We start from the raw sequence: 26,330 nt of genomic DNA on the forward strand, positions 1-26,330 counted from the left end.
GCACAGAGCTGGTCGGCACAGCACTCCTTACCTGCCAGAATGGTTACATACAAGCTTAACACTTGGTCTTTCTTAGAGAACAAAGCTATCACTTCCAACTGCCGCCCGCTATGTTAGCTGAATCATGTTATTGAGGTGACACTAAATTCTGTAACCAAGTTCACGGCTAATTTGAACTCTTTTGTGACTTAGGGCTTGGACGACGAGAGTGTGGCACCATGGATGGACCTCGAGGTTTGGGGCCTTAACACTAACCATGCCTCTTCTGATTTTGGAAAACGGGGGGAGTGTTTTCTCACATGACAGCTAGCAGTCAGACAGCAGAGTCCTGGAAATGTGACCTGCACTACTGCTGACAATTGAGAGCACAGACAGGGGTTTAGACACAAGGGCTGTCCCCAACCTTGGACAAGAGACTTTGCTCATAGGGGCATGCTGTAGGTACCAGCCCTAGAGGTAGTGGTGGAGGCTTCTTTGCATCTGTACACAGCAGATGCTCAATAAATGCCTCTGACTCAAGCAGGAAAATGAAGCACAGCATTCATTTTTTGAAAAAATTTTATTAAAAAATTAGAGTGTGGAAAAAAAAGGCAAAAATAAAACAACAACAAAAAAACCCAAACCCACACAACTGACACATGCCTTTAAATAGCAAGCACGTGAGACTGGTTATAAAGCTTTCCCAACTACTGCTCTAGTCTTTCACATCAGCTACCGTCAAGGAGGGCTTCCAGGGGAAGCCACGTGTAAACAGGTCATCCACACTATGGTGAGCTAGAACTAACTATGTGAGAACTCTCAACTCAAGGCATGAGAGCAACCAAGCTTCAGACGTGCGTCCACGGGGATCTAGAGTTCTGGTTTCAATGTGGTGTGTGCAGAGGCTGTGGGAGCAAACAGGAGAGACCAACAGTATCAGCAGAGTATCAGCTTTACAGTAAGCACCTTCAGATCCCGGACCCTTCCCCACAATTCACGTAGGCAATCCTCAAACTCTGACAAAAGGAGAGTCACCTTTATGGATTCTCTAAATCTGTGCTGGAGATGAGTGCCACAGGTGATTCTGTGAAAACTGGTCAGCCACCCAGTCTGAAAGACAGCAAAGCAAATCCTACCTCTCCAAACGAAAAGGAATCTCACGAAAGGCCCTGTGCTTCTGTTAGCTCAGGATGAGTTGGTGGGAGCAGCCCTGAGCAATCTGTCAAGAGCTGTTCAGAAGTAAATAGAACAGAGTGGATTGGAGATCAAAGAACAGCCTCCAAATCGCTAACAGGCCAACCCCACTATCACAGTCCAGTGAACTCTGTTTCATCAGTGCCAGACAGGAAGCTGTCGGAGAGACAAAACATACGACAGTTGTGGGTCTTGACTTGGGAAGACATACTGAATAAAACATCTATTAAAAAAAACTTTATTAAACAGAGTGCTATGCCCAAATAACTTCTCAGGTTTATGAAAGCCTCCTGGAACCTCACTGACAGCATGTAGAAATTGTTACATTGATCCCAAGGTTCCCATTATCTGCAAAGAGATGTGCTATGGCTGTGTCAAAAACGAGGCAATCGCTGTTCATGATGGCTGCGGCCACACCATCGTGAATGGACCGGGGTGTGGCTTCCCAGGTCAGTCTCCGCCGGTTCCCATTCAATTCCAGTCTGTAGGCAAAGTTCTCAGCTTGCTTGCGGGTGCCGATGAGCAGGACGATGGCAAAGAACTGCTGGTGACCTTCGTACTTCTCTTGTTTCTCAAGTACCAGCATGAAGTGGTGACCAAAACAGGACTGCATCATCACCCAGTCCACAGCCCCTGGCAGGTTAATGTCTGTAGCTAGAAAGACTATGTCCTCTCCCTGAAGGGTGGTGATACTCTTGTGGGCATGCATGAGATGGGACATCACAGCTTCCAGGGACCCCTGCCACTTGCAGGAGGCACCAGGACAGGGGCAGGAATAGGGACGGTATTCACAGATATCTTCATGCTCTGGTTTCTCTGTATGGTGGAGAGTCAGGGAACAGCCTGTGGTAGCATACTGCAGAGACAGAAAGAAACACTGCATCATGGCTCCTTCTCAAAACCTCCGTGGTGCCAACATCTTTGCATACCTACCCACACAAGTTTCCTGGGCTCAAATTCTATCTTTAGCTCAACTACTTTTGTTCAAGGAGAGTCAAGTGTTTAAGACAAGTCTCAGTTCCTACTCATTGTCAATAGCATCATGCATGAAGTCAGGGCACAGCTTTCTAGACACCTCCATCCCAACAACAGTGAAAGACGAGAATTAAATTTCCTGTAAGTACATCAAAGAAGCAAAACTACTGAGATAACTTGGCCCTTTTCTCATTTCCTGTAGCCCCTGACTCTTTTTAAGAATTGAGAGTGGGGTGAGCAAGGACTCATGGATCATATCTAGGCTTTTCCTGCAAATAGACGACTCTGAAAATAGCATAGTCTCATTCTACTCCTTCCTGACTTAGAGCAATGACAGGTCATCTAGTCAGTGGGAAAAGGTTCCCTTGTGGTTCCCTGTTCTTGACTGCCAGTGTGGCCAAGCCTGGGTGCAGGAGGAGGGGGCTGGGATCCTGTCACATCTTGCTGTCTCCTTTGTACTTGCTGCACTATAAGTGCTGTGCCTACAAGTCTTCATTTTGTTTTTAAAGGAATCTCATTCAAAGCTGGCATCTTGGCTATTATCTTAGCAGAGGTTAGGGTGAAATGGATCGTATATCTCCTTAAAGCCTACTGAGTTTTCCTGAAAAGGGGGTGGGTATGATATAGGAATAAGAGGGAAAAAGGGTAGATTATTGAATCTACTTTAACCCCAAAAAACAGCTATTAATCTAAGAATATTTTACATTGGTATGGATTTTAGTTTATTGATACAAATTTAAAGTTATTTCTGTTATACTATATGTATGTTTCTATTCTTGTTTAGGGTATTGTGCTTATGCAGCTCATTTAAAAATGCAATGTATAATTAAGAAATACAGATTAAGTCATCTGTAATAGTCAAACTTATAGTCATGTTAGGTATGTTTTCAAGGTGATATAGTTAGATAGATGGTCTTCAAACACTTCAAAGACCTACAGAACATGGCATTTAATATGTTTAATAACCTAAGACTTTTCATGACAGTGAGACATGTCTGCTCTTGGCATCACCAATTTACTTCAATGAAGATAGATGGGCATCAAAAGAACTCCATATGGAGTTTGTTTTCTTTATGGCAAAAGCTAGCCATGTGGGCAAAGAAACTGCCCTTGCCTCAATTGCTGACAGTTACTGTCCAAACTGGACAAATGGAGAAAAAAATCGACTGCAAAACTTTGCCAAGACAAGGTAGGACAGTCCTTCAAAATTCCCTGCTTCTCAAAAGCGTCTGTCAGTATTCTAGGCCTGTAGGCTGAAGACAGATGCCCCAACATAACACAGGAACCTGGGGTGACTGTCCAGGCAGCCAGCTATTTCTGTCATTTCTTAGTTTTAGAAATTGTTTGCTCTGCACTTCCTGTTTACTCAGGTAATATTATATCCTTTAAGGTCTCTGATGGAGTTGAAGACTAGATAGATATAGTTATAGGTTTTTCTTGTTACCAAATTCAGAAAGAAACTCACAAAAGAGGTATAATGTGTATAAGATTGAGAGACATAAAAAGATAGTTTTGGGTTGGTAGTGCAAGTTAGGATAGAAAGTGAATTAGGTACACAACACTTTGGACTCACCAAGATAGGATAGATAATGGAGTATTTTCTCTGAATTTGCCAAATGCAAATGGTCTGGACACTGTTAATGTAATTCTGTACATATTGTATATAGTATGTTAGTTAAAACCTTCCCTTTTTATTTAGACAAAAAGGGGGAAATGTGTTATATTTTCATTCTGAAAATAAAGCTTGCTTTGAGTCAGAGGGTGGAGCTAGCCACTAGCTGACCAAAATTAACCATAGACATTTGGAGGACTGTGAGCAGATAGAAGACAGGGAGTAGTAAGGTGGGCCTGAGAAAGGATCTCAGCTTTTTTGGAGGAAGGAACTGAAGAGGTAGGAGGTGACTCATTCAGGTTCTTATCCTAATATCTGACTCTCGATTTTTTTATTGATAAAGAATAATTAGTTGGCCGGGCGGTGGTGGCGCACGCCTTTAATCCCAGCACTCGGGAGGCAGAGCCAGGCGGATCTCTGTGAGTTCGAGGCCAGCCTGGGCTACCAAGTGAGTTCCAGGAAAGGCGCAAAGCTACACAGAGAAACCCTGTCTCGAAAAACCAAAAAAAAAAAAAAGAAAGAAAAAAAAAAAGAATAATTAGTTAAACGCTTCATCCTCATGTTCAAACACCCATCTCTTCCTGATGAGGTTGGTCAGGTCTTTACTGCAGGCTGGGAAAGGGGAAGCTGGATGAACTTCTAACAGTCTGCCCTTCAGACACTGCCTTACTAGGATAAGAACACAATCTTTCCTTCCCTTCCCATTCTCAGGACATTCCCAGTAGATACGTCATGTCTATCATGACAGGAGGCCACACTAAAAGGAAGTAGATTTCTGTTCCCAACCTTTGCAAGAATGACAATGGTAGTTCTAGTGACCAGAGGGAGGCTCAGTCCACAAACAGATACCTACCCAGTGCTTTGTGCTGTGGTCACAGAAAGAATTAAAAACGGCAAGAAAATGAGGAGTTACCACCTATCTTTGGAGCACAGGTGGCAGATAAACTGTCTGGCTTACTGCATTAGTTTCAGCCTTCCACTGAAGCAAGCAGGTACCAAAGAAATGACAGTACCAGGCCATCCTTCGAAACTAAGATAAAAAAAACCAACCAACCCATAAACTCACAGCTGATTTTGCTTCTCCCTACCCTGACTTATGAAATAACTCCCTTATAAACTTAACACAAGTCAAGTTCCAATCCTTACAGAATGTCTTTCTAGCAGCTAGGAGGGCCTGAGTACCTTCTCTGCTGTGGGATGTCTTTCTGTATGCTGTGAATGTGTTGCTCCCATTGGTTAATAAATAAAGCTGCATTGGCCTATGGCAGGGCAGGATGGAGCCAGGTGGGAAATCCAAGAGAGACAGAGAGAAGAAAGGCAGAGTCGGGGAGACACTCCAAGACGCCTCCAGGAGAAGCAAGATGTGAGAGAACAGGTAATGCCATGAAGCCACATGGCAAAACACAGATTAATAGGAATGGGTTGAGTTAAGTTGTAAGAGCTAGCTAGCAAGAAGCCTGAGCCATAGACCAAACAGTTTGTAATTAATATTAAGCCTCTGAGTGATTATAAGCTGCTGCAGGCTGGGCGAGACACTAGAAAACTTCCATTTACACCTTCTCCACACAGGACACCAAGCTGAAGTCTCTGAGAGGGTACAGAAACCAAGACAACAGCCTCTCCCCACAGGGAACTCAAAGAAAGACATTTGAAAAATACAATGCATGGGGGTGTATGAGGGAATGTGTCTGTATGCTATTGCTCTGGTGGCTGAGACAAGAGGATTGTACATTTGGGCTCTCCTGAATTATAAAGAACTCTTTTTCAAAAAACAAAAACAAAACAATCAAAAACACAGCGCATGCTTCTACCACCTTGGCAGAAGGATTTCTATGTTTCTGCTCTGCTGACAGGAATCGCTTGTTCATATTTCTGAGCCACAGACTAATTTTAAAAGTTCACATAAAGAAACTTCTTGGTCAGCAGGAGAAAGATTTATCCTTTTCTATTTACACTCTGTTCTCAGCTTTTTAAATAGTAAGATGTTGTCCCCATGAACTGTTTTAAATCTGGGGTGTGGGCAGGACAGAGAGCCTCCTGATGGTCTCCTGTGGACAGTGGGTAAAGGATTTCAGTCAGAGTTTGAAAAACACACATAAACACAACAAAAATAGCAAGAACTTCTCAAAGCCTGGCTCAGCTTTTGGATCCAAACATGTCTTAGAATGGGCTGCTGCCCTCAGCTGCCCAGGATGAAGCCCAGGAACAAGGCAAAGTCTAGCCAAAGGATAGCATCTAGGACAGACAGCATGTTCCCAGCCTTTCCCAGGCCACTGCAGACCCACAGCCAACATCTGCAGCAAGTGTCCTATCACCAGTGGAGCTTGGGAACGTGCCCTGCTCTATTACTTGGTTGTCACACATGCAGCTCTTCTTCAGGGTAACTCCCCAGTCACACAGAAAGAAGAGGCATTTCATTGCACCTGTGTGGACAAGGGCCCTCTGAAAAGATCCTGCTACAGGCTTTACTTAGACATGTTTGAAAGCCTTTGGAGTTTTACTCTGTTTCTTCTAAACCAGCTGAACTTCAAGACCAATCTATCTTTCATTTCATGCTTGTGGTAGTTCAGGACCACTGAGGCCATTTTTATGGTAACTGAATTAAAGACGATCTCCAAGGGAAAAAAATTCAAACTTTGTGTGTGTGGTGCCTGCTCATCCATGCTATATATGCTACCTACTCGACACTGTCATGGCTCAATGATCTAGGGCCATTTGAAGCAAATGATTCTCTCCCTGACATTTGAGGTGAGAGGGCTTCCCATTTACAGGTCTAGTTTTTTCCTGTATGCAAGCGCTGCTGAGCGGAGTCCCTGGGCTCCTTTGCAGAGAGGCTTGTGTGTCCTGGGACACACTCACAGCTATAAATGAGAGTTCTCCTTTGGGAAAGATGTGCTCATTTCCCCAAAGGGTGGGGTTATTTTTAAGTAACCCTCTCTGAAGAAGGAAGAGAGAAAGGTGCACAGAAAAATAACGGAGGTGGGGGAGGACCAACTCAAAGTTAAAGACTTGGGGAGGAGCAGAAGGAGAAACAAAGTGTGGCCATCACACCTAGGCCCTGTCTGTGTAGCAGCCTGTCAGGGGCTGCCATGGGAAGGTCTTGTGCAAACACATTCTGCCATGGAAAGGTGCATGTAACCTGCTGCTTTGTGTTTAAGTCTTTGTAGAAAGCTGTAAACAGTTCCCATTCTCTCCTTGGCAAGAGGTTTAAAGGCTGTATTTAAGGTGGAATTTAGGCAGGGTTTCCTTTTTTGGCACAGAAACCCTTTCATATACAAATACAAGACCTATTCATACACAAGTTCGTATAATGAGACACCATGGCATACTGAACACGACATCATTTATTTACCTAGTAAACAGTAACACTATTTGTTTATAAAATGAGGTTATAAGCTAAATACGCTCTCTCATCCAGATTGCTAATGAAGGTTGTGTGTGCTGTAGAAGGTTTGGATGGAGTCATTTAATCTGTTTCATTGCACTTGATTCTGTGTAATTCCAGAATGATGCACTGAACACCGACAATCAGTCTTCCACTACAATGGAGGTGCCAGGAGCTCTGTGGCAGAAGTTGGTTCCTCTGGGGCACTGTGAGGTAAATGCCCTGCCTCCATCTGCTTACCTCCAAGGAAACAGCTCAGACTCATTAGCAGGATCTGCCAGTGTTTCAAATAAGAATGTCTCAAAAAAATAAAAAATAAAACATAACCGATATTCTGCTGCTGGATGTGAATCAAATCTAAGAAATGACCTTTCCCCAAGTAAGCACAAGCAAACAGCACTTTGCTCCAATCTAAATAAGCTCTAATGATCATAAACTGCACACTGATGGCTAAATACAATTCGTAGCTCTGGCCTGGAAACCAACCCTCAACCTTGCAAAGGGCATTTCTAGGACAACCAGTGAGCTCTGCATGTGACTGCAGATTAGAGAGCACAGTGTCTGTACTGAGTCTTATTTCCTGATTACACAGAAGATGTCCTGGTTTTGAAGAGAAACACAGGGGTCAGGCAGAGTGCCTGCAGCTTACATTCAATACAGGTCTGAGTTGAAAGAGCACAATGAAAACACACACGGGGAAGAAGGAACTAGAGAATATGGATAAAGACCATTGCTTTTGCTGTTTACACTAATATTGCCACTGTTGTCTATGCTTTAAATTACCTCAGAAGTAAAAATGTACGAAGGAATCCAGGAGAGATGTTAGCATGCTTACATTGTAAGGGATGAAGGTTTCTTATGAGTCGTTGGTTGAATGAATTGAGCTTTCTCCTAGTGTTTTCCTGCAGTAAATACCCTTCTAACATAAAACATCTACATGGAAATGAACCAAAGTTACTCACTTTTCTTTTTCTCAAGGTTCTGTGGGACTCATTTTTAAGTGATGCAACACAGTTTTACAATGAAGAGACATGCTGTTACAAAAACCAACGCTTCTTTTGGTCCTCACAGAAGACAGTATTCACCATCACCTACTGATCCTGCCAGGTTAGCAGTCACTAGACTGCTCTGAGGCATGCTCTGCTACTTCTGGCCACTTCAGTGACGTTCTCTACCTGTAGACAGGTCCATTCCACTCTAAGACTCCATCTAAACTGTGAGGATGGAATTAGCCCAATCCACCATTTTCTTACACGGGTTCTAGAAATGGAATGCAGTGTGGGAGTTTGAGAGGAGGGAGGTGTAATTATCTTCATGACTAGCAGATAACCAGGGAACTAACTAGCTGCTAGCTATCTTCTCAACACTCTTCACACTTGTTCAAACGGGGATTTCAGGTGAACCTACTATAGTATGGTAAACTCAGTACGGCACTAACTAGTACTGGGGACAGGACCTAGGGTCTTGTGCATATGAGGCAAATGATACACTCTTGAAATACATGTCCAGCCTCAAAATAACCATTATTTAAAAACAGACTTTTTAGGGGCTGGAGAAATGACTCAGTGGTTAAGAGCACTGGCTGCTCTTCCAGAGGACCCACCCATATGGTAGCTTACAACTGTAACTCTAGTTTCAGGGGATCTCACACCCTCACACAGACATAGATGCAGGCCAAAAACAAAAACAAAAACAAAAGCAAAAAACAAACAAAAAAACCCAACCAAACAAACAAAAACAAAACAAGGCAAGACAAAACAAAAAACAGCCTTCTAGCAATTCAGACTAGCTTTGTGATTAAAATGTTTATCTGATCCCCAAGTATCATCAAATGATCATAGATTATTTCCCAATTTTTTATAGGCCTAATAATTTTAAGTTCTGATTTACTGGTTCTATTACCTGCTCCCTGTCTACCTGGTACTTACTGACAAATGAATAAATATTAGGTTTATTTGCAGATGATGGACAGTCTCCCACCATGTTGATTTTACTTCAATTGGAAATCTTACTGTACATTTTAGTATTAAAAGAGGATTCAGTAGTTTCGAATCATGTAGGAAAGATGTTCATATTTTAAAAATTATAGGTTTCTCCTACCATTTTTGGTAAAGATGTTTCACATATTTTATTTATATAAACAACTAGAGTGTGGTCTTTATAACTCTTCTGAAATGTATGCCTCTCTTGAAATACATTTACAACCACTGGTGGAGTATCTGTTTAGAAAGCCAGGGCTCCAGTTTGCCCTTGAGCCTGTTAGAGCTTAACACGAAAAGAATGTGTGCTCTTCAAGTTAACCCTTCAACAGCAGGATAAAGTGAAGCTGCCTAGCTTGTATCAGCTTAGCTCTTCCTCTACACACCCTGGCAGACTGTCCTGTAACTCCAGTGCTAAATTCCTTACTTCCACTCCAGAGGCAGTGTGAAGACATAAATATCAACCAGTAGGACAGTGGCAGTTTTACAGCTAATAAATGAGAAGACACCATTCCTGAGCCCAGAACTGTCAAAACCGTCATCAAACACTGGTGAGAAAAGTTCCTCCACAAACTTCATCTAGAGAAAGGCCCTTCTAATCAAAATCTTGGGTTCACAAATCCATCCTTTATTCCTAAGACAAAATAGATGACATACTGTAGATAGATTCTTTACTCAACGGTGTGTTGGTGCAAGATTTGGGGGGTAATTGCTATTTCTGAGATCTGTGAACGTTCTTTGATGGAGAGAGGGTCTTCAAAGACTCTTTGGACTAGCAATAGTTTATTTTTCATCTTAGAAACTTTGAGCAAAGGTTGATTTTTTGACCACGTGTTTCTCATCTATCCACAGCCAGAGTTAGCAAGTACACACTGTCACTGGGAACCAGTTTTGTGAGGTCCTCTTAGTGCTAACAGCAGCACTTGAACAAACTACCAGAGGTAAAGGCTTTCGGTCACTAGCATCTAGCCCACCCTTTTACAATATTCTCTCACTCTTCCAGGCCAGGTTCCCACCTGCACAACTGTACTGACAACACTGATGAGCCTTAAACAGTGCTTCTCCCCTACCAGCCTTTTATCATCTAAAACAATCCGATTCACCAGAGGAATTGGTAGGGTGGTTAGATTAACAGCTAAAATACAAGGTGTGCAGTGTATTTTCCAGGCAGGTTCTTTTTTTTTTTTTAAATTTTATGTGCAAGTATATGTGTGTGAGGATGCCTTAGAATGGGAGCTAACAGACAGTTGTGAGCGGTTATGTGGGTGCTAGGAATTGAACCCAGATTCTTTGGAAGAGCAGCCAGTGCTCTTAACCACCGGGCTATCTCTCCAATCCTCCCCCACCAGTCAGGTTTTTGTTGTTGTTGTTTTATATATTTATACCTCCTTCCAAAATTATCTGTTGCTTAATTGAAGTTCAAATCTAACTAGGCGTTCTGAATTCCATCTGGCAACTTTGGTAAGAGGACCTCTCTTATCCAGCCATTCCTCCCAAAGCCAGTGCTTTGAGTCTGCTGTAGGAAGGGGATCATGGCTTCTCAGCCAAGCAGACGGCAGAAAAGCCAGGTGGTTGGAAGAGAAAAGTTCATTTCTTATGGGGCATGCTAATTGTATCCCATCTCCTTCACAAAGAGGCTAGGAGGATAACAGTGACAACCTGTTGGGCCCCTAAAAGGAAGGGAGCAGTATTCTCCAGCTGGCCTCATTGAGGTCCACATGATGACCTTTCACCCCTTCCTCAGGAGCAAAGTGCAGCCCACACCCACAGTGACTCCTGTCTGCTCCTCTGTTTCAGTGCATTGCTCCTCGGCTGGCCTATCTGTCTCTACTATTAGAGTCAAGGATGGCGAAGGGGACAGTAGAAGGTGAGGCAGATAGGTGGGTCACTGAAAGGAGAGGACCTGGGGCTGTATGAGGATGTCAGTCAAGAGCGAGGTGGTTAAAATTAAGTGGGGCGTGAGTAGCAACCAGCTGGTCTGAATTTACTTTAGGGACCACTGAATCATTAGTAGCATTAAGACCGTAGAGGGCAACACCCAGTGATGGGGATGCTGGGAAGAAATGGAACTGCAAATAAGTTTCAAGGTCTAAACCAGCTGGGCTTTACCAACAAGGATCTGTCCCCTTCTGATGTACTACAGAAACCCTAGAAACAGTATCCTTAGGAAATGGTCAACTTCTGCCCAAGGATTCAGGTTAGTAGTAATTTAAAATAATCACACAGGAAAGCAAAATTAAAAGTGACGACTCACAGGACCCCGACTGAATAGTTCTGGTGCTGTCCGAGAACTGCAGCACGAGGCAGCATTGACCATGACCTCAAAGCATGTTTATCAGTGTAGAAAAGCCCCCACAGTGTGCAAAGCCAGAAAACAGCATGGAAGAAAAATCACTTCTCATTTTTCTTGCTTTTTCTTGGTGGGGAAGGTTTGAGTGAAGAAACTATTATGTTATGGGTATGTTTGCAAGGAAATCTACAGAATGGTATCATGGTTATTTTTAGCAGGGAATTATAGGGCATTTTGATTTTATATCACTTTCTGTTCAGTTGTTCATTTGAAAAGAATGATCACCATGTTTCTCTCTGAATAAAAATGTAAATAAAAGTTATAACTTAAAATGTGTAAAGTAAGATATATAAAATAAACTATATATACTTAAAGGTGATGCCTAACGAAACCAGGATTTAAAAGGTTACAGATCCTGTGAACAGGGGCACATGCTTACCACCTCAGGAGACTGAGGCAAGAAGATCATGGGTTTGAGACCAGCTTGGGCTACTTAACAAGGCCTTGTCTTTCTCAATTAAGAAAGGAAGGGAGGGAGGAAGGAGGGAAGGAGAGAAAGCAAATTAAATTACAGAAATGGGAAGAATGAAAAAAAGTCTAATCCTGAGACACCAATGAACCAATGTCAGGGCCACGTCACCGGGCTCTAGAAAACCCTAAGATGGGCTTACACCATCAGGAGTTGGGCAGAAAAGCCCAGTGACAGACTCTGGGGGAGTGGGAGAGGGAAAGAACCCTTTTTCAAGTTTATGCCTGCCTGAAGTGACACCGCACTCATCATTCGCTTGCTCTAGTTTCCAACTGTGCATCATCTGTGCGAGGGCAATGCAAAGCTCTCTGCATGAATCATCACCACCAACCCCAACATGACCCTAGTTTACAATGAGCTTAGAGGAGTTAGTCACCAGCCACAGTAGAATGGAGTGAAGATGTAACCCAGGTTTGACTAGGGCCTGCTCTTAAAACTGCCCGAGCAGGGGAAACTAGCAGTAGGGGGGACCAAGGACACCACTTGTTCCCTCAAAGTTGTGAAACAGTGCACAAACCCACATCTTTACCACAGGATACTGTCCATTCTATCTCTGTGGTAACTTTTTATCCCACAGATGCCACATAGTCTAAAAAGTCATTACATGAAATCTTTACCAAACTGGGAGTGAAGAAGGAGAGTTGGCTAGTTACCAAGGAACTAACAGAAAAGGATGGGTTACTGATGCAGAGTTAATAGAGTAAGTACCACTAGATAATTTTCAGGCGCTCCAACAAAACCTTAGAAGTACGTGACGTATGAAGACACATTTAACCAGAAAAAAATGTTTTTAGTTTCCTTTTCTGGATGTGCAGAATGGATCCTCGTTCTAATACCCCACTGTATAATCATATCTCCCAGCAGTACTTGGTAGTGCTGAGTGCTGGAACTCAGGTGAGCAAAATGTATACCCATCTTGTGCCTCTATTAAGTGGAGGCCTTGTATGTTTGAATAAGAAGTGCTACTTAGCCTGTCCTTCATGCAATCACACCAATACAATAATTTGTAAGGGGCTTACAAGAAAGAGCTGTAAGGAACAATGAGAGACTACAATCGAATCTCTGGCTGGCACTTTATGGGCCAGATTTGCCATACTTTTTGGATGGCCGCTAGTTTGGCTGTAGGAAGGATCAACTTTAATTTACTCCAGCTCTGAATCGTGGTGGCCAGGGGACATTCTTGGCTCAATTACATTAGAATCACCATTAAACTTTAGCATTGCTATGTGATAGTATCACCCTTCAGTTTTATTTGATACTCAAAAGCTGTATTGTCAATCTTGATCTTTAAGTCCTGAACCTTGGAGTAATGGAGCTGAGTTCTGATTCTGCATGTACTAGTCTAAGTCTCTGGGCCAACCTGGTCCATTTCAGGCAGTCATAAAGAGTGCAGAGACAGCTTCCAAAGAAAGCAACTGTCACAGGAGAGTTTTTAGACTGCAAAGAAATCTTTGAAAGTATTTTTTTTTAAAGATTTATTTATTTATTATGTACACAGCATGTATGACTGCAGGCCAGAAGAGGGCACCAGATCTTGTTACAGATGGTTGTGAGCCACCATGTGGTTGCTGGGAATTGAACTCAGGACTTCTGGAAGAGCAGTCAGTGCTCTTAACCTCTGAGCCATTGCTCCAGCCCCTTTGAAAGTATTTTTGCTAATGGGCTTTCCCATCCCAGCACAAAACCACCTGGCCTCCATTTTCGATGGTGAGGAAGGGCCCTTGATGGCCTTTTAATCTGATCTCAAGGGAGCCACCATGTAGGAAGTCCCTCTACTCATAACAACAGATGAGCCCAGGGAGGGTCATGGCTAGACCACAGCCAGGACTTCTGAGAACCCCTTCTGCCTTCTCTCTACTGCTTTTAAGCAGAATCTAGAATTTCAGGGTAGGGACAAATCTCTGGTGTAATCACTTAGTTCAAGCCCTGCTTCTAAAGACCCACAAGTGCAAAAAATAAACTGCCTTGTACAGAGTCAGTTATCTAATCACTAGGACAACAGTTACAGTTACAGTCTATGGATGGCCAGAATGAATACCCCTTAGAAAATAAAGATTAAAAAAAAAAAAAAGAAAAGAAAAAATAAAGATTAAAAGGAAGTTACAAAATCACTGCTAGGGCCAGTCAGAGTTCCAAGCCAGGCATGCAGAGAATTAAGAGCAAGCCTAGGCTTAGTGAATATGGCCTAAAACAGAACCAGTCAAAGGCTGTTCCTGAGCAGTAGGAATTTGGCCCGTAGATACGGGTAGTCTGGCCTGTCAGTGCTGGCTTTATGTCTGGCCAAAGTTGGGAGAAAGAGAGAGGGGGCAGGGGTTGAGACTGGACATTAAAGTCCAGTTTCTAGCTTTTCTTTTCCTTCTCCTATGAATGCCTGGCAGGCTGTGTCCACATTCCCAGCTCTTAGGCAAGAGCGAGGCTTGCCATCTGGTTTGTTTGGTGATGTAGAGCCCTGTGCTGCTCCAACTGGCCTCAGGAGGTCCAGCTCAGTTTAGGATGCCCTCTTTGAAGGGGCCTGAGCTCCTCAGCCTCTCTACGTCTAGAGCAGTAGTTCTCAACCTGTGGGTTGCTACCCCTTTGGCAAAATTACAGTTATGAAGTAGCAATGAAAATAATTTAATGGTTGGGGTCATCACAGCATGAGGAACTGTATTAAAGGGTCCCAGCATCAGGAAGGTTGAGAACCACTGCTCTAGATGCTTCCCCAACCCCTGACACTAAGTGTGTTAGTAACCTTTCTTCCTTGTACTCCTAGTCCCTGGGATATCAGTTGGACTACACACGGCCACTCCTTTCAAGAGTCAACTAGGTTATCTGACATTATTTATTTTTTTAAAAAGCAACATTGTCACAATCTAACCACAGAAAAGACTTATCTAGCTGAGGCTTTCAAACTCAGTGATGATATGCAGTCATATTACAGGAACTTCCAAAGAAGACATATAAAAATGGGAAATATGTAATATAATAATATAAGTAGACTAGAGAGGTTTAGTATTTCCTACAGTTGTGGAAAGAAATTCCTGGATGATATAAAAACACTACTGAGGGGCCAGGGAGATGGCAGTAAAGGCACCTGCCACAAAGCCAATGCCCCGAGTTTGATCCCCTGCCACCAAGACTGACCCAGGTGATGGAAGGAGAGAACTGACTCCCACAAGCTGTCCTATGACTTCCACAGTGTGCCCACACACATATCCAACAAACAAATAAACTACATTAAAATACACTACTAAGTGGTGAAATATACTGTGTTGTTGACATGTCAACTTCACATTGTTCCGAATACCCAGTTTCCACTGACAGAACAGACTGTCAAAAATTCTCAGCTATAGATGAAGAGTGGACTGAAAACATCCCAAGTAAGCAATATTTTGATAAAAATCCTTAAGAAGGGAGATTTGAGTTAATTCATGTCGTCTACATCAAAGGTGTGGTAACACTTGGATATTTAATTATATGGCTTCACACTTTATATAAGGTAGTTATTTGGCAACACATCCACTCTTTTTAACCCAACAGTCCAAGGCTTCCTCTGCCCAACTGCCCACTCTAGGTAAATGGAGAGAGGCAGACAACTCTTGAGACTCTGGGCATGGAATAGTTAATTTAACACTGTAGTCTTGCATGAGCTAGCTTATAGAAAGAAGAGCAGAGAGGCAGGGATGAGGCACTCCCCAGGAATTTCACAAGCCTCAAACTAAAATAAAATAAAAGCTAGGGACACAGACCCCCCCTTGTCTGACATAGGCCTTACTCCTTACTTAATGTTTCTCATCTCCAATGAATAGTTTTGGTTGCTGCAGTAAGCACACATCCAAATTTGGCTGTGCTGCCCTGCTCAATAGTTTGGACTACTGCTTAACCAAATGTATGGGATGCACACTCCAGTTTTATAAACCTCATACATAGGCACATACAAAAGTAACTCTAACACCTATTATACGCTTGGTTCCTGGTCTATGTGATGGCTTAGTCCAACTGCATTCTTATAGAACAGAATGAGAAAAGCACTCACACATGTACTAGTGTTCCTAAGGTTCAAGAATGACTTCACGAGCCTGTTTAGATGTTAGGAAAGAATACATGTTTCTTAGGAACCAGAGTAAAATGCCATACTCCTCTAGCACTACTAAATACTATCAAGGAGAGCCATTTCTTCTGTAGCCACTGGAAGTGTGGAGGAAAGCAAAGGGAGAACAGCTCTGCTAGAATCTGGAGGGGTATCTCCTACCACCTCAATTTTCCCAAATGTCAATTACCCACTCTGTCAACCATCATCTGCTTTTCCCTGGTCACAAGGAAGCAGCCTTCGTTATCGCTCAAGAAAGCCATGGTAGGCCACTCTGGCCAGGGAAGCAAGTAGGCTATCTGCAGATCTTCACCTACTCCCCGTCTTCTCTGAATCCAATCCCTCATTCTTATCCCTAGCTCTGTATCTGTCCACCTGCTGTACTCCCCCACCCTGCACCCATCTTAAGTGGATCACACAGATTTTCTCCTCCAAATTCCCCTATTTCCCACTTATTGCTTTATTCCAGCTCCCACCACTGGCAGGCATGTCCTGGGAACCTAGAGGCCACTCTGGCAGGGGAAGCAGGTAGGCTAACTGCAAATCTTCACCTCTCTCCCTCCATCCTCTAAGCCCAATCCCCCAGTCTCAACCCAATCCCCCAGTCTCAACCTCAGGTCTGTAGCAGACCTTCTGCTATGGCCTCTCCTCACTCAATGCCCCATTCTTAAGGACTAAGCAGATGCTGGTAGAACATCCTCCTTTCTTCCCTCCAGAGGACTCCCAATCACCCCCAGACCATCCCCATTCCTAAGTGTTAGTTCCCAATACCTATGAACACATTTTACCTGGAACCCCCAGTGCCCACACCTATCCGGACCCCAGAAGAATTTCCTACCAGGTAATGCATAGCCACCCTAGGCTCTTAAAAATCAGAGAGGCAAACAGAAAGAAAACAACAAAACATCCACCCAACAAAGTCAAAACCAGGTATCAGCACTTAGAATTACAATCATCCCAAACCCAGGTGACTAGATACCAGCGTAAAAACACAGTAACAGCCAGGACAGCATGTCTCCACTGGAGCCCAGCAACCCTCCTACAGCAGGTCCTAAGTATTCCAACAAAGCTGAAGCACAAGAAAAAGACCTTGAAATAGCCTTTATGAATATGATAGAGGTCCGTAAAGAGGAAATGAATAAATCTCTTAAAGAAATCCAGAAAAACAGAACAGTGAAAAGAAATTAATAAAACAGTTCAAGACCCAAAGTGGAAATAGAATCAATAGAGAAAACCCAAACTAAGGGACATTGGGAAATGAAAAGTTTAGGAACTTTAACAGAGGCAAACCTCATTAACAGAATATGAGAGATGGAAGAGAGAATCCCAGGCATTAAAGATAAAATAGAAGAAATGGATACACTGATCAAAGAAAATGTTAAATCTAAAAAAGTCCTAACACAAAACATCCAAGTAATCTGGGAAAACTATGAAAACACCAAATCTAAGAATAGGTATAGAGGAAGGAGAAGAAACCCAGGTCAAAGTCACAGAAAATATTTTCAACAAAATCATAGAAGAAAATTTCCCTAACCTAAAGTATAAGAAGCACACAGAACATGAAATAGACTGGACCAGAAAAGGAAGTCCCTTGGCACATAATAATAAAAATATTAAACCTACAGAATAAAGAATATTAAAAGCTGTGAGGAAAAACACCAACTAATTATAAAAATAGACCTGGTAGAATAACACCTGACTTCTCAGTGGAGACTCTTTTTTTTTTTTTTTGGCAACAGCATGAGGATTTTATTGAAGCTTCTCTACAGAAGGGCTCCTCTGCTCCCAAGAGCAAGAGTCACATCTTACTGCAGCCCCATAAGGGCTTTTTTATTTTTATTTTTATTTTGCAGTACAATTCAGTTCTACATATCAGCCACGGATTCCCTCGTTCTCCCCGCTCCGGCTCCCCTCAACTTTCCCCCAGCCCACCCCCCATTCCCACTTCCTCCAGGGCAAAGCCTCCCCCGCGGACTGAGATCAACCTGGTAGACTCAGTCCAGGCAGGTCCAGTCCCCTCCTCCCAGGCTGAGCCAAGGGACCCTGCATAGGCCCCAGGTTTCAAACAGCCGACTCATGCAATGAGCACAGGACCTGGTCCCACTGAAAAAAGAAATTGAAGAAGATGTCAGAAAATGGAAAGATCTCCCATGCTCATGGATAGGTAGGACTAACATAGTAAAAATGGCAATCTTACCAAAAAGCAATCTACAGATTCAATGCAATCCCCATCAAAATACCAACACAATTTTTCACAGACCTGGAAAGAATAATACTCAACTTCATATGGAAAAACAACCCAGGATAGTCAAAAGAATCCTGTACAATAACACAACCTCTGGAGGCATCACGATCCCTGACTTCAAGCTCTATTACAGAGCTACAGTAATAAAAACAACTTAGTACTGGCATAAAAACCGACATATGGACCAATGGAATCGAATTGAAGACCCTGACATTAATCCATACACCTATGAACATATAATTTTTGACAAAAGCCAAAAGTGCACAATGGAAAAAAGAAAGCATCTTCAACAAATGGTGCTGGCATAACTGGATATCAACATGTAGAAGGCTGCAAATAGATCCATATCTATCACCGTGCACAAAACTTAAGTCCAAGTGGATCAAGGACCTCAACATAAATCCAGCTACTTTGAACCTGCTAGAAGAGAAAGTAGGAAGTAGTCTTGAACGCATTGGCACAGGAGATCACTTCCTAAATATAACACCAGTAGCACAGACACTGAGAGAAACAATCAATCAATGGGACCTCTTGAAACTGAGAAGCTTTTGTAGAGCAAAGGACACAGTCAACAAGGCAAAGCGACAGCCTACAGAATGGGAAAAGGTCTTCATCAGTGGAGACTCTTAAAGCTAGAAGAGTCTGGACACATGTTCTACAGACTCTAAGAGACCACAGATGCCACCCAGACTACTATACTATATAGTATACCACCTATACTCAGCAAAACTTTCAATCACCATAGATGGAGAAAATAAGACATTCCATGATAAAACCAAATTTAAGCATTTTCTACCTACAAATCGAGCCCTAAAGAAGGTGCTAGAAGGAAAATTCCAACATAAAGAGGTTAACTAAAGAAAATACATGAAATAAATAATACCAGACAAGCAAATTAATAGGAGTAACACACACACACACTCTACCACCACCACCACCAACAACAACAAAATATCAGGAATCAACAAACACTACTCATTGATATCTCTCAACATCAATGGTCTAAATTCTCCAATAAAAAGACCTCTAACAATTAACAAAAATTCCTGCTTCACAAAAATGCCTGTAAAATATTTTAGACTTGTAGGCCAAAGATGGATGCCTCAATGTTGCAGAGGAACCTTAGGTGACTTATCCAGGCAGTCAGATGTCTCTGTTGCTTTTTAGTTTTGGAAGTTGTTTGCTCTGTACTTCCTGTTCACTCAGGTAATAGTATACCTTTCTGGGATCTCTGATGGGGTTGATGACTAGTTGTAGTTACAGTTTCCCTTGACACCAAATTCAGAAAAGAAATTCACAAAAGAGGTGTAAAGAATGTAAGATTGAGAGACATAAAAGCCTAAGTGGTTTATCTAAGAAATGTTTGGAGTTCTAAAAGATAGCTTTGGGTTGGTAATACAAGTTAGGATAGAAAGTGAATTCAGCACAAAATTCTGAATTCATCAAGATAGGATAGATAATGGAGTATTTTCTCTGAATTTGCCCAATGCAAATGGACTGGATGTTGTGAATGTAATTCTTACCTGATAATTGTTCTTATGTGTACATAGTTTTACTTTGTTAAATTTAAAACCTTCCCTTTTTATTTAGACAAAGCCTGATAATTATTTTTATTGTACATAGTTTTACTGTATTAAGAGTTAAAAACCTTTCCTTTTTATTTAGAAAAAAAGAGGGAAATGTTGTGGGATATCTGTTCATACTGACACTCCAGAACTTCCAATAAAGTTAAACCTTGAATTAGCAGGCAGAGTCAGCAATTGGCTGACCAGAATTAGCCATAGATATGTTGGAGGACTGGGGGTGTGAGACAGAGAGGTACAGGAAGAGATAAAGAAGGGCTTGGAGAGGTTTTGAGGGCTTTTCAGTCTGGGAAACGTGGAGAGTAGGGTCAGCTGATTGTTTCTCCACTGTTCTGTGAATTTATCAGGTTTTAAATCTCAATTTCTGACTCCTGAGTTTTTATTAATACTAGAATAATCAAAGTAAATGTGACATATGACACTTTCTCCAAAACTGACCACATACTCAGACACAAAGCAAGTATCAACAGACACAAGAAAATCCAAATAACACCCTGCAGCCTATCTAAGCACTGCCGGTTAAAGCTGGGCATCAGAAACAACAGACAGTACACAGACTCCTGGAAACTAAACAGCTCACTACTGAACGAAAAATTCATCAAGACAGAAATTAAGAAAGATATTAAACTTTCTAGAAATGAATTAAAATGGAATCATGCTCAAACTTATGGGACACAAAGAAATCAGTTCTAAGAGGCAAGTTCATAGCACTAAGTGTCTACATAAAAAAAAAAAAATTGGAAAGATCTCATAATAGCAACTTAACATCACACCTGAAAGCTCTAGAACAAAAAGAAGCAAAGAGTAGTTGGCATGAATGGATGGAAAAAGAAATCAGGGAAATAACATCTTGCACAATAATCTCAAATAATATAAAATATTATATTATTGGGATAACTCTAACTGAACAAATGAAAGAATTATATGATAAAAATGTTAAGGCAATTGAAGAAAGAAACTGAAGAAGATATCAGAAGATGAAAAGATCTCCCATGTTCATGGATCAGTAGTAAACATAGTAGTTAACACAGCAAAAATGGCCATCCTACCAAAAGGAATCTACAGATTGATTCAATGCAAACCCCAAATGCAATGCAGTCCCCATCAAAATGCCAAAAGCCCAAGATAGCTCAAACAATCCTGAACAATAAAAGGAATGTTGAGTTGTAACCACTCCCAATTTCAAGTTGTACTGCAGAGCTAACTAATACAGCATTGGCGCAAAACCAGACATGTCTATCCAAAGAACTGAACTGAAGATCCAGACATCAATCACACACCTATGGACATTTGATAAAGAAGCCAGAAATGTACACTAGAAAAAAAAAGACAGCATCAGCATCTTCAATAAATGGTGCTGGCCAAACTGGATGTCTGCACCTAGAAGATGCAAATAGACCCACACTTATCATCCTGCACAAAACTCAACTCCAGATGGTTCAAAAGCCTCACCATAAAACCAGATACACTGAACCTGACAGAAGAGAAATTGGGGAATAGACTTGAACACATTGGCACAGGAAAAGAGCTTTCTGAATAGAACACTGTTAACACATGTACTAGGATTAACAATAAATGGGACCTCATAAAACTGAGTCGCTTCTACAAGGCAAAGGACACTGTCATTCAGAAAAAATGGCAGCCTACAGAATGGAAAAAGATTTTTCCCAACTCTATATCCTTAGATGACTAATATCCAAAATATATAAGGAACTCAAGAAACCAGATATCAAGAAAACAAATAATCCAATTAAAAAATGAGGTACAGATCTAAACAGAATTCTCAATATACCAAACTCAAATGGCCGAGAAACACTTAATGAAATGTTCAACATCCTTAGTCATAGAGAAATGAAAATCAAAACTAATACGACAGTTCATCTTCTACTTGTCAGAATGGCTAAGATCAAAAACGTAAGTGACAGCTCATGCTGTCGAGGATGTGGAATAAGGGGAACACTTGTCCATTGCTGGTGGGAGTACAAACTTGTACAGCCACTATGGAAATCAGTGTGGGGGTTCCTTGGGAAGATGGGACTTGATCTACCCCAAGATCCAGCTATACCACTCTTGGTATTTACACAAAAGATGCTTCCTCCTACCACAGAAACACTTGCTCAACCATGTTCATTGTTGTTCTATTCATAATAGCTAGAAACTGGAAACAACCTAGATGTCCCTCAACAGAAGAATGGATAAAGAAAATGTAGTACATTTACACAATGGAGTACTACTTAGCCATTAAAAAGAATGAAATTTGCAGGTAAATGGATGGAACTAGAAAGAAATAATCTTGAGTGACCCACAGGAGATAGAGGATACACACACACACACACACACACACACACACACACACACACAAACACACAAACGACCTCTAAATCAACACAAGGAAAGCCCATAAGAACTCAAGAGACTGAAGCATCATGCACTGGGCCTGTAGGTATCCGCAATGGGTCCTCTGTGTATATATTAAGTCAAGGCTTCCAGGTTAGTGGGTCTCTGATTCTTGTCCCATCTCTTGGGCTCTTTCCCCTGTTTGTTTTGTCCAATTCTGATGAGCTAGTTTTTTCTTTTTTTTCTTATTATTATCATCCCTTAGAAGCTTGTGTTTTTTTTTTTTTTTTTTTAAATGAGAGAAAGAGTGGATCTGGATAGAAGGGGAAGTGGTGAGGAACCGGGAGGAGTCGAGGGAGGGGAAACATGGGAAGGAAAAAAGTCTGTTTTCAATAAAGGAGGTTGGGGACTAGTGGAAATACTTTATCCAAATGGCAGAGATGCAGCAGCTGAGACAAGCGAATTGCAGCATCACAGGGGTGGGGCTAAAGCCAGCCATTTAACAAGGTGACCCCACAGCCCAGACCCTCAAACCCGTATTTGAATACGCTATTTTAACTGCATTTGTAGCTGGACCCTTATTTGAATATGCTATTTTAACTGCATTTGGAGCTGGGCAGAAGACCAAATTAAGTCACTAGTTTTACTGACATGACTCTCAAGCCTAAAATTAAAATCTCCAATGAACTATTTTTAATTTAAAACAGCTCTTGCCCTAAAAACTAATCAACAGTGAGGAGATATGAAAGACAATTTAAACAGCTTCAGGTAGAACAATTACTTTCATATAAAAACCCATCAGTATCAATATTACTTCCACCTGTAAGATCAGAAAACGAACTCTGGCAGAGGTCTCGATTACAGAGAGGTTTATAAAGGGACTGTGGGAATTTTTTTTAAAGGGGTTTAGTGTAGGCAAAAGGATGTTTCGGTATGACCACACAATCCTATCAGTCATTTAAAATATAGGTGGTCAAATCAAGTTTCAGACATGAAATAGATGAGGATATTAATCTGAAAAGCTGGTTGTTAGAGAAAAGAAGCAAATCTCCATGTGGGCATTTTAAAAAGCTTTCAGAGGCAGACATTAATGGTTCTATACTTAGCTGTGAGGGTGTAAACACGCCCTAAACACAAATCGGTGGGGACAAGGCAGGAAGAGTTTGGACTTTCGCTTGTGGTTTGCTTTTTTCCCCCCAAGAGCAGAGGTAACTCTTTAAATAAAGTGCTGGCAGTGAAGAAAACTAATAAAGTCTTGGGTGTCCACGTTAAGTCCTGTTGGACTGGAGTTCATCGCACTTAGTGACAAACAGCAGCCATAACTCCTGCTGCAGTCCCAACTTCCCAGCTCCGGGAAGCTGAGAGAAGAAGGCGTGGCTGCAGGATTTTCTCAGTACCGCGTAGCAGGTTGTCTCCACTCACCCCTTCTCTGTAGCTGCACTCCCAAGGGCTCCCAGATCTGAGGCGCAGGGTCCAGGAGGAATTCAGGACCATTCCTGCCAAGCTTACTGCTGGAAACCGCCCGTTTCCTACCTCTACAATCTCCACCGCCAGCTTCCCCGTCCAAGTTTGAGTTGGGCAGAGCTGCCCAGCCCTACGGGGTCCACACCTGCCGGGGACTAGGCGGCTCTGGGTTGGGAGAGCCAGGATGCTCCTCCTAACAGTCACTGCAGGTGCCAACTTATTTGGGGTCAGTGCTCTGACAAACATCAACCCTTGTTCCCAAAGTGGACAGGTGGGCACGGAAACGGTAGACAAGGTGTGCACACGCGCCCCCCCCCCCCCGCGCGTGCACGCACACACACATAGGAGAGGAGAAAGGGGGGGGGGGATATGGGAGAGAGATGCCATTCGCCTCCTAGGGCCTGCGAGTACGCCAGAGGACACCGGAACTCTGGGAGGTCGCTTGGCAGATCGGCGGGTGGTCGTTTGACTTACCTTACAGGGAAACAGAACTGCCGAGGCCACCTTCTCCATAGCCAGGTTCCTGATGCTGGGCGTTAGGGCGCCCCTGCACGTCGGGCAGCAGCTCAACTTCTGGCGGCATTGGTTACACACCAGGTGCCCGGCCTGGCACTGCAGAATGGGGGGCAGGACATAGTCAAAGCAGACCGGGCACTCGAAGAGCGAGGTCAACTCGTGGTGCTGCGGGGACACCGGGCCGGCCCCGCCGCCGGCGCCGGGGCCTGAGATCACCGCTGCCGCGGCGGGCACCGCGGACGAGCCGGGGCCCGCAGCCGAGATGGTGGCGGCGGCCGGGGGCGCAGCTGGGGACGGAGCGTGCGGGGTCTGAGGCGGCGGCGGCTGCTTGCTGCAAGGTTTGTTAGCGCTGGGGCCGGTGGAGGACGGGCGGCTCATCGCGCTCGGAGCCCACCATGGACCTGCGGGCGTCTGCCTGCCGCGGGGCCGCCCGGGTCAAGGCGGTGCGCGCCCCGCGGGTGGCGGGCTCCGGGGCAACGCCACGGCGCCCAGCCCCCCGGGGACGGGGCGCGGACCCGACCGGCACCGGGAGGAGGGCGGGGGACAGGACCCGCGCTGATCCTCTCCGCGGTGGCGCCCGGAGTGGCCGACGCTCTCTCGGGGGTTCGCGGCCGGCCGGCCGTGCGGTGTTCCCTCCTCCCGTGGCGCTCTGGGTGCGCGGAGTCCTGGCCCACCCGCTTCAGGAGCGGCAGCTGACGCAAGCCCCGGGGGCGCGCGCGGACGTGACGCTAAGACACGTGTGCGGCCGACCCGGCGCGCTGGGACTGGCAGAGCCACCCGGGGAGGCCCGCGGAGCTCCGCCCGGCCCAGCTGGCAGCGCCGGAGCCGTTTCCTGCTTGGGAGACTGACTCGGCCGGCCGCCGCCGCCGCGGCGCGGGGACGCTTTCTGGGCGGTGGCGGAAGCCGGCGGCCCTGGGGTGGGGTGGGAGGACGTTGCCGTAGTCCTTTGACCCGTCCCAGGGGAGCCACGCCGACACACGCCCGTCTCCAGCTACGGGGCAACTGATGGCCGGACGGGGGGGCGTGGACGGCGCGCTAGGGCGCCGGGGGCGGGGCGTGGGCGGGGCGTGGAGCCCCCACGTTTCTCTTCGGGTTGAGTCATTGGTGCGCGGGAGAAGCGTGCGACCCGGCGGCTCGGCCGGTAGCCTGCATGCCACGCGGGGGCGGGACCCCGAGTCTGGCGGGAGCGGCGCGAGGGTCTCGGGCGGGGCCCGGCGGTTGGGTTACGAGAGTGAGTGGGCGCCTTAGTGGTCCTGCCCCGCCGGGTGGGTGGAAAGTCCACCGGCGAAAGCGTCTTGGAATGGAGCGCCTGCTGCGTAGAGAACCCCGACCTCTTGGACATCTCTGACGGGATGGAGAATTAAAATCACCGAAGAATACTAGAGACGTGGGTTGTTTAAGGCCCAGAACGACAGTAGAAGACCTTTCTGTCCTCAAAGACCTGAGTCCTTAAAGCCTAGTCCTGATCCAAGCCTTAGGCTTTGAAGCTTACTGGGGCTCCAGGAGGAAGGGAATGGATGAGCTCAGCGCACCTGTTACCAATCCTCAGCTTGGCAGGACTGGTGCTGGATTTCTCCTTGGTACTCTCTGTGCACCCCGACATGTGGGAATCTCAGAGATGTAGCTTAATAAAGAGCGCCTGCGGGGGCTGAAGAGAGAACCTCAACTTGCTGCTCTTAGGGGACCAGACTTTGATTTCCAGCACCTGCAACTGTCTGTAACCCCAGCTTGGGTGATCCTACGCCATCTGGCTCCAGTACACGTGCACAAAGACACACATGCCCATAAAATAAAAATAAACCTTAAGGGAGGGGGCGGGCACAGGGCATCTAAGCCAGACTTCCTCCTCTAGTGATAAGAGAATCTGCAAGAGTTCTCGTAGTCTCAATAAAGCTTGTTTCCAGACACACCCTGCAGGACCCACTGAAGAAGCCTGAGAGCCTGGAGTGAACCATATCTTAATATATAATGGACATAGCCTGCTCATAATTGCTTGGGCAAAAAAGCTTTATGCTTGAACCGATGACATTGGAATTGGTAAAGCTAGTAGGATATTCTTTGTAGAAGAAACAGATAAGTCCCGACGTGGTGAAAATAGTGCCCTCCGTGACATGGAGCAAATTCTTTTAATTGTCTGATTTATTTTGTACGTGATTGTGTGCACATGTGGATG

The 26,330-nt window shown here is 44.1% G+C and overlaps 1 protein-coding gene across 1 annotated transcript; it reads right to left on the reverse strand.

Moving 5' to 3' along the window:
* Window positions 1-1,395: 1,395 nt before the first annotated feature.
* Window positions 1,396-25,175, reverse strand: Siah2 (siah E3 ubiquitin protein ligase 2). Its single transcript, XM_059265387.1, has 2 exons — window positions 24,116-25,175; window positions 1,396-2,029 (listed from the first exon to the last, which is right to left on the reverse strand). Exons 1-2 carry the CDS (start codon window positions 24,533-24,535, stop codon window positions 1,472-1,474), a joined length of 978 nt encoding a protein of 325 aa, XP_059121370.1. The 5' UTR covers window positions 24,536-25,175; the 3' UTR covers window positions 1,396-1,471.
* Window positions 25,176-26,330: the final 1,155 nt, after the last annotated feature.

Source organism: Peromyscus eremicus, chromosome 6 (assembly GCF_949786415.1).
Source record: "Peromyscus eremicus chromosome 6, PerEre_H2_v1, whole genome shotgun sequence".
Taxonomy (NCBI): domain Eukaryota; kingdom Metazoa; phylum Chordata; class Mammalia; order Rodentia; family Cricetidae; genus Peromyscus; species Peromyscus eremicus.